General features: G+C 35.8%; 1 protein-coding gene across 1 annotated transcript; it reads right to left on the reverse strand.

Moving 5' to 3' along the window:
- Window positions 1–2825: 2825 nt before the first annotated feature.
- On the reverse strand, window positions 2826–3551 carry LOC119784699 (C-C motif chemokine 4-like). The gene is made up of 3 exons (XM_038286892.1): window positions 3333–3551; window positions 3122–3248; window positions 2826–3036 (listed from the first exon to the last, which is right to left on the reverse strand). The coding sequence occupies exons 1-3, from the start codon at window positions 3394–3396 to the stop codon at window positions 2928–2930; spliced, it is 300 nt and encodes a 99-aa protein (XP_038142820.1). The 5' UTR covers window positions 3397–3551; the 3' UTR covers window positions 2826–2927.
- Between the last annotated feature and the right edge of the window lie 5237 nt (window positions 3552–8788).

Raw genomic sequence — 8788 nt, forward strand, 5'->3', positions numbered from 1 at the left:
ACATCAACTTCATTCCTTATAATGAATGGGGAAAGGAGGGCTTCTTTACTTATGTCGTAAAGCAGTCTGCACATTTGTGGTTGTTTAGTGTTTAGGGTTACTGCAACCCTCCTCAAATTTGCTTGAAAGTGATACAAACCCCCTCAAACCACGAAGAGGTATTATTCAATAAGTTGTAAATCGGTATATAATAACAAAAATTATGAAAATATTTTATAAAGGTTAAATAGTTACTTACAAAAAGAAATTTCGATGCATACTGCCTTTAAACAGTGAATGAGCAGCTTACAATTGAGAAATGAAATTTCCATTTATAAAGTGCAGTATTGATCAGGATGTAAACAGTGGAGGAGATGGTGCCAATGGAGACGATCCTACATCCGTTTTCACTGCTACACTGACGCGCAGTGAGCAAAACAAGAGTAGGACAACTTCTTTGTAATAACTGTCGACTTCAGAAATAATTGGCCTAACCAAGCTCCAATGCTTATCAACAGCATCAACTTCATGAGTGACCCCTCAGACCCCCACCATGGACTGTTCCCTCTGCGACCCTCTGGGAAGAGGCTTTGCAGCATTCGATGCAGGACCAGCAGGTTCTTTAGCAGCTTTTTCATCGCCGCCATCAGACTGCTGAACAGTTGAACTCTAAACTTGACTCTGCATCACACTTGCACATTATGTTGCACTACAGACGTTGCTGAACTTTTATTATCCTTTTAGATAGGATACAACTCAATGTTCTACTGCTTTTTTTCCACCATATTTATTTTGCACTGCACTGAACCTTTCCATATTAATGCCCTTTTGCACCATTTTTTTTAAACTGGTTTCTTTTTTCCTACATTGTAATATTCTGATCACTGCTGCACTTTATATTGTTAATATTTATCTACTCCAACTGCAACAGCATTACACTGTTGAAAAGCTGTATGCAACGAAATTCCATGTAGTATATACTCTGTGCAAACAAACTGACAATAAAGTTTGTCTAAGTCTATATTTTGTCGAAGTAAAGCTAAAAAATAAAAATGCAAGGAATGATCAAGTAATAGGAAAAAAATATTTGGAATGAAGGTCACCCAGTACTGAGGAAGTAATCTGATTTAACAGAAGACGTGAATATACACAAAAAATAAAGTTCTATTCACATTCTAGTTTTTTTAAAGAATTTGATAAAAAAACATAATAGCATATTAATGATTTTAGGTGAAGGAATCACTTTGAATATGTAATCTATCAAACATAAAACATGTCAAACTAAACCTTTTTAGTATATACTGTATATTGGTTAGAACAGGGTAAGTTATTTCTAGTAGCACTATACAGTATATTGTTTATTGTTGACCTCCAAATGACACAATAAAATCAGCAGATAGATAACATCAAAACAATAAAGCTTGAGTATAAAAAAGAAGTCTTACTTAAACAGAACTGTGTGTGTCTCTGGTTGATTTTTAAAATTAAACTTGGTCCTTATTACGTGCAGTTACTTATGATAGCTAGAGTAGCTTAGGTTGTTTAAGCGTAGTAATATTTCATATTTTCAATCAAGTAAAAGTTAAATGTCATAAATCAATTAATAAAAGTATTTTTAAGCAAACTCAAGTAAATCTAATAATGAATGTGACTAATTTCTACCAGCTTCTATTGATGATGCTCCACCTTCTTTTGTTGATAGAGCATTTATCTCAGCTTAATCAGGGTAAAACTTAAATATTGATAACTATGAAGGACCTTTAGAAAGAGAAACTTACAGTTGATCTAAAAACTGTACTAATCAGCGCTTCAGATCAAGTGAAACTGTTAGATTTGATGTTGGTTTGAGTTTAGCACCTTGCTAAATAAGGGTCTTATGTCCAGAAGAGTCAATGCATTTCTGCTCACCCTCCCACCTCCTGTCTGATAGACGGCCGCCCACGGTTATATGGGATTTCCCTCACACTAAGGCTGACAGATTGATGCAATCAGTTATTTGCTGTTACTTCCTCTGTTTTAAGTAGGGGGGATTAATGCTAATCAGAGAGTAGCTCCAAACAGCTGGATTTCCTATGAAAACATTGTACCAATAAGCTAAATATTCTTGAATTTAAATGTCTTTATGACTGAATTCAATTCAATTTATGTTTTTTTTTCTTCAGGTTGTTAAATGTGTTGCATGTCCTATTTGCATGGTTTGCTTATTTTACAAATAAAGATTTGGGGGGTTTTGATAGTGATGGAGGTGACAGAAAAAAACTTTCAAGAGCATTTTTTATGCAAATTAATATCTTTAAAAAAATCACACTGCAACAGTTTCTTTACAGGCTCTAAAAAAGTGAACAGATGCATTGATTCAGAATAAAGCTGCCTGCATCCTCACTAAAACCTAAGCAAGCGGAGCACTTCACCATTGTTCTCTTTTTCTCTCCTAAACATATTTTCACTATATTTTCTCCATTCTCTAATTTCCCTATACAACTTGTTCATTCCACATTTATGTTAAAAACTATGAAAATAAGATTTTGAGTTTGATTTTAGATTTTTATTTTTTCTGGGTAAAAAAGCAGAAAGCAAAAAATCTAATGTTTCTTTAAACTGTGTAATGAAACATGAAGTTGTTTGAATTTGCGCCCAAATTTTGCTTCAACTGTTTATATCATGCAGTGTAATTTCCTGTGCATCTTTTTTTTTTTTTTTTTTATGTAGAGCCTTTTTTAAATTGTCCTATTACTAAAACTTCATAAAAACCAAATAAAGAGATTTTAAAGTGATCTATTTACAAACAGGTTTCTGTCACTTTAAAGCACAACGTCTCACCCAGTCATTAAAAAACACATAAGGAATCTCTTATAAAAGGCATCTTTTTATTTAAATACAAAACAAATTAAAGCTTATTTCAATAGATAGCATTCACATAATGTATTACATAATATAGCTTGTTATGTTTATGGTTGCCGACCACTGCCTTCAGAAATCCTCTTTCGATAGAAGGGCTTCTGAGCCCAATCATCAGACTGTTTAAAGCAGATTCGTCGTCCCGCTACAGTCTTAACACTGCAGAAAATAAAAACACAAAAATAGATCACTCTTTGAAAAAAAAAAAAGACAAACTTGTTGAAACAGTAAATAGCAAACTTACATGAATCCTTGCCTTAAGCAGGAGCTGTGGGTCTTTTTTATGTCAGACACACGACTTTCTGGTATTTTAAAGGTGCTGAACTTGTTACAGCAGGTTACAGGAGCCGTGCTGAACAGAACTGCCTGAGCTGTAAGAAAAGCAAAACAAATCTGCATGTAGATATATTCCAGAAACATTCTTATGCATAAATGTTAAAGCAGAGATTACTTACGAACTGCATCACAGTAGAAGGCAATGAGAAGCAGCGTTCCCAGAGACAGAAAGAGACTCTTCATGATGCTGTTGGTTAAAGATGATGATCGAGTTGATTCTCTTCTACTTCGTTCTGCTGAGACTAAGCTCAGCACCTTGTATAAATTCTGTTCAAAAGAGGAAGGGAAAACTTTTTTTTTTTTTAGTTTGGTGATGCTGATCGTTCCGAGTTGAATATGTCTGCAGGAAAAAAAAAAAAAAGGTTCATTTGAGGTTTCAGTATTCCTTTTACTTTCCACAAGGGGACAATTGTCAAACCGAGTCTCATCACGTCACAAATGAAGTTGTACTGAAGGGACAGCACAGATGTGATGTAGAGATAAACATAATCTTCTGTACCACAAAACAGTTTGATCAGCATTTGTCTTTGCCTTCCTGGAAATCTTGTGAGTCACAGTAAAATATTTAACCTCAAGCGGTTTGAAACAGGTCTTTTTATAGTTTGCCTGTGTTAAATTGATATTTTCAGATTTTCTGGTACAAATGTTTGAAAAACTGTTTAATCATTTGTGTCGCTCATTTTTTAAACACAAGATACCTCATGAAATTGCTGATGTCAGTCATGCACATGTGTGAAGACTGTGCAATAGTGAAAGATGACTGCCTACCGTATATTGATTTTATCTACATGTACGATGATCAAAGGAAAATAAAAACCTAGGTGGTATGAAGGTTTGAATCTCTTTTCATCTCTTTTGTCATCACATATGCTGTCTGTACAGCAAGTTAGGATCCGAGATACGAGCACTCTTTTGATTGGAAAAGTATTGGACATGCAGACACAAATTCCCCAATGTAATCAGGTTTGATTGCTAATACGTGAGTTTGAAGGTTTTACATCCAGGAAATACGTTGATTTTGTCAACAGTAAAGACAGTGGTAGAACATGATGGAGCAGAGGTACAGACATCCACAATCCAGTTAGAAACCTTTTTCCAGTCCAATCCACTTCGCTCATGTAGCAGGGCTTTAAAGCTGTGAAACGCAGACAATATCACTCAGAGCACGAGAAAAGCAGGAGCTTAAATAGAGAGCCCAGGTGGGAACAATCAGTGCTGATCAGGACAGGTTGGCTCTGTTCGAAATCTTGGGACGCGTCCTTAGAAGGCCAGATTCGAAGGACGATTATGTCATAGCGCAGCGCCGAGGTCTGGTCGGATTCCAAGAGTCCTCGTTATGCGGCCTTAAAATGCGTCCTTCTTTTTGCCCGATTTGAAGGACGGGTCCGATGTATCCTCGGTATCCTTGGTTTACCCAGGATTCATTGCAAGACCAAGCAAGCCGTGATTTGCTCCGTGATCAGAGGAAAGGTTACTTGGTGCCGAGCAGTGGTGAAAATTGGAAGTTCAGTTTAATATGATACAAGTGTGTGAATAGTTTCGTCTGAATTGAATGAAAATAGTTGTTTTAATGGTTCTTGAGTCAGATATGTGGTGGTAATGTTTGATTTATCTAAAGGTTATAATCTGTTACTGTTAAATGGGTTTGGCTGTAATTTAAGGACAGATTCTAATATATCTGCAGTGTGGGGACTATAAATCTGATAGGAGTTTAATTTTTTATTGCTGTTTTGCACAATATGCTTAACTAAGTATTTTTTGTTGTTGAATATTAGCGATTTTTTTATACATACATTGTTTGGATTCACTTATATATTTCTAACCCTTTTATAGAATAGAATAGAAAATCCCTTTATTGTCCCACAATGGGCAAATTTACAGCAGCAGAAAGATTATTAAAATGGTCACACAAATGTGGACATTAGAAAAATGTATAAGACTAACATAATTAGGAAGAGTTAAAATATAAACAATAAAATACTGTAAAGTGTTTTAACAACATAAAACTGGAGAATAAATAACCAATATGCAGCTATGGACATTTTTCCAGCAATGGATATTTGAAAATAGCAGCAACATCAGAGATGTGCAAAAGGATCCAGTCTCAGTAGACCGCATCCTTGGAGGATGCAGAACAGGTTTTCGAACAGAGCCGTAGAGTGAACACAAACAGAGCAGGACTGAAATCATGAAACCTACCTCAGCATTAAATCTGCAAGAAACCATCTATGCCTTCCGTCTCTGCACTGGGTCCTCAACAGACATCCACTAACCCTAAAAACAAAGATTAATCTTCATACGGGAAAAACAGAAGTTCTTTTTGAATAGTGCAAACGAGTAAGGACACTAAAGCCAAAGCAGAAAGACCACTCGTCTGTAACTGACCTCTCTCAGAAACATGTCCTACTTCCAGCAGTTAATTTTTCTGCTTTATATTTGTAAATAATGGTTTTCATTTCTAATGTTTATACAGAGAAACTTACAAAAATGCACAATAAGATAGGACTTCAATAATAAAACTTAATGGAAAACCTCCCTCTGGCAGCAGCAGGTTCACATTCAGCTGCCTCTTTATGTCATTCTCCCTAATCAAATTGCTGTTTCATCACAAAAGTTTAATAAGAAAGGAATTGAAAGAGTGCAGAGTCACTTCCATGGGTCGAGCCCTACCATTTCCACAGAGCTGTGGGCAGAATGCTGTGTGTACATAGGATATGACCAATATCACAATAAATTGAGCTCCTTTACCTCGATAACGATAAATGTACGATAAATGCTCTGGCTCCTCTATCATAAATAAAAGGCATGTGCAGGAAATGCAACTGATCTATTTATAATTTATTTATTGAATAAATCACATTACATAGTACTTTCAATCGAATATTAAAGTCGTGTTCTTTTGCTCAACATTTATGGCATAATTTTGGTGCCACTGAACAGAGCGTGCAGTGAGAACAATGTTTGTCGTTTAAACTCGCACACCGTCACTCTAAACCCGTCTGCCACCCCTTAGCAAAAAGTAGTTTATTCAAGTATACTAAAAGTGCAATAATTTCATACTTAAAATCAGGCAGTGCACTTAGGGTTTACTTATTCTAAAACAATAGAATAGTCAAGTGTATTTGACTATACTATTGTTTACTTTATTGTTTACTAAAGTATACTTTAAGTATACTTTAGTAAACTTAAAAATGTCCCAATTTATTTCGAAGAAGTATTACTTTGGTAATACTTCAAGTACACTAAAAGTACATTGTTCGGTATAATTTCTAAACTTATACTTAAGTATTCTTAATAGAATTTACCTCAAGTATACTACTTTTTGCTAAGGGACGCGGTCAACTCTGTCAGCAAGCTCTCAGCTTCATCTCTGCCCTCGCTTGGCTCCACAGGATCAACTGATGTAATTTTGTTTACAGCTGTTACACACTTCTTCACTGGGCTCATCTGCCGTTGTCTTTGTCAAACATGGGTCTCTCTTATTATTAAACAGTGGCACTGGCAGGTGATCCCTAAAAAGGGGCATCTTGTCAAGGCCAATCAGAAGGAGTATAAGGAGGAGCAGACTACCTGAGGCAGATGCCAGATTGTTTTGCTTTCATATAAGAAATTTGGCTCTACATAAAATATGTGTCTAGCATGCTTGGAGGATTTGCCAGTTATCTTCTTGTGATTATTGGAAAAAATCTATGTCAATAAAGGCAAATCTCCTCATTGCTTCTTCTGGTTGCTAACCTGATATTATCACTCACCAGCCTTTCTCTGTTCCAACTCGGGAGGGTAGTTGCATCGGAAGCAATAAATCTGGCTACCGTGCTCTACCACCTGCCCACCTCAGACTCTATGGATATAATCCCCTCCCCTTGAGCTCCATTCCCATCTCCAACAGTAGGACTCATTCTCTATCGATTATAAAACCAAATTCTTTTGTGCTGTGGTTTTAAATTAATCTTTGAAATTTTCCTTTGTCTAGTTGTTTGTAAACCATAAAATAAGAAAATGTAGAACAGTGTTGAGCCCTCAGAGGACTCAAAGCCCTGACAGTATTACGTCCAAGAGTATTTTAATGATTTATCCAGGATCTGTAACACTGAATGCCTTATACAGCTAATTAAACTCATTTAGCAATTAGGCAAAAATGTTTTCCATGGGAGACTTTCAAGGTGGATACTACTCCTGACCAAAAATAATGAAAGAAATCTTATCACTTTCTTAATGAAACCCATGTTTTTTCTGGAACTGACAATACAAAACCTCATTCTTTCAGAGCCTGTGAGTCCTATTTCATAAAAGCAATAGCAATTTAGAAAAAGAACATCATACTTAATTATAAAAATAATAATTTAACTTTATAGATCTCAGAATGGAGTGCCTTGCTCAGGAACCCAGAGTGGAGGCTTTGGGGATCGAATCAGGTACTTGCAACCTTCTCAGAGAACAAGCGCACTGCTCTAACCACTAGGCCAACACTCCCCCACATACAGACAAACGTGATACTTAGAGCCTCTTTGCTGCTTCAGAACCTGGATAAGTTGCGAATTCTGCTCTCAACCAAAAAGTTCTGATGGTGAATATCCAGCAAACAATTTCAGATTTTAAGCTGTAGCACTTGGATTATACAGAAGGTCAGTGATCCAAATAATATTAGATATTCCACCTCTTTTTTAAATAATGAAATAAATGAACCTCATCTAATCCTGAAGCTATGGTTGTGCCTCAACTAACTGTCTGTGTGGCTGAATTAAAACATTTCTGCAAAGAAAAGTGGATCAAAATCTATAAACATTTATGTAAACCACTCAAAGTTATTACAGGTCTTTGATGGCACTTGCTGCGGGAAAGTTTCCCAGCTAATAGGTCTAGAAAACAATACATTTTGTGCATTTTTCCAGGTTGGTTTAGACAGTTTACTTAAATAATATAAGTAATTATCTGAAGAAAAAAAAAATTGTACTTACAACTTTTATGCATTTCAGTGATTATATCTTGGTTCTTTAAGTGTGAATAAAATGAATTTTTTTTACAGTAGTCTTTGGTTATTTTTAAGTATGTGTTCATGGTTAGTTCTTTAGAAAAAGGCTGCAAATTTCCATATTACGGTGAGAGAGCATGTATGTCAGAGGCATTTTTATTAATATAATTAGAGAGTCAGAGGTTACAGTTTCGATGGTTGCAGGATTATAAATATAGACTGAAAATTTTCTACCGTCATTGGAAACACTTAACTTTTACACCGTGATTCAGTTCCTCTGTCTATGCAAACCTGTTTCCAAACTAAGACTGAGGAAGAATTGTGTTTGAAAGATCTTATCAGTGGTATTCTGAGATTCTGGGTTCATTTACAGTCATGCTGCCGTAACCTTTTTAAGGTTTCAGTTTAGCTGCCTGCAAGCCCACTGGCTGCAGCTTGCTGTTTAAAGGTGTTCTGAAAGCTAAGCAGCAGCTATACCATTGAAGTTAATAGATGCATACAGTGTACACACTCACTGGATGGATGGACAGATGGATGGAGGGATCGACTGACGGATGGATCAATAAATTAATAGATTTATTGATGGTTTTGTGTGCACATTGT

The sequence above is a fragment of the Cyprinodon tularosa genome, unplaced genomic scaffold, assembly GCF_016077235.1.
Source record: "Cyprinodon tularosa strain WSP-4 unplaced genomic scaffold, ASM1607723v1 ctg232, whole genome shotgun sequence".
In the NCBI taxonomy this organism is placed as follows: Eukaryota; Metazoa; Chordata; class Actinopteri; order Cyprinodontiformes; family Cyprinodontidae; genus Cyprinodon; species Cyprinodon tularosa.

Excerpts from the sequence above, each read along its gene's own strand:
- LOC119784699 (XM_038286892.1), bottom strand. The coding sequence starts at position 3,396 with ATGAAGAGTCTCTTTCTGTCTCTGGGAACGCTGCTTCTCATTGCCTTC. Across the intron at positions 3,249-3,332 it reads CTTCTACTGTGATGCAGTTC|CTCAGGCAGTTCTGTTCAGC; the intron begins GTAAGTAATCTC and ends CTTTTCTTACAG. Across the intron at positions 3,037-3,121 it reads TGCTTAAGGCAAGGATTCAT|TGTTAAGACTGTAGCGGGAC; the intron begins GTAAGTTTGCTA and ends TATTTTCTGCAG.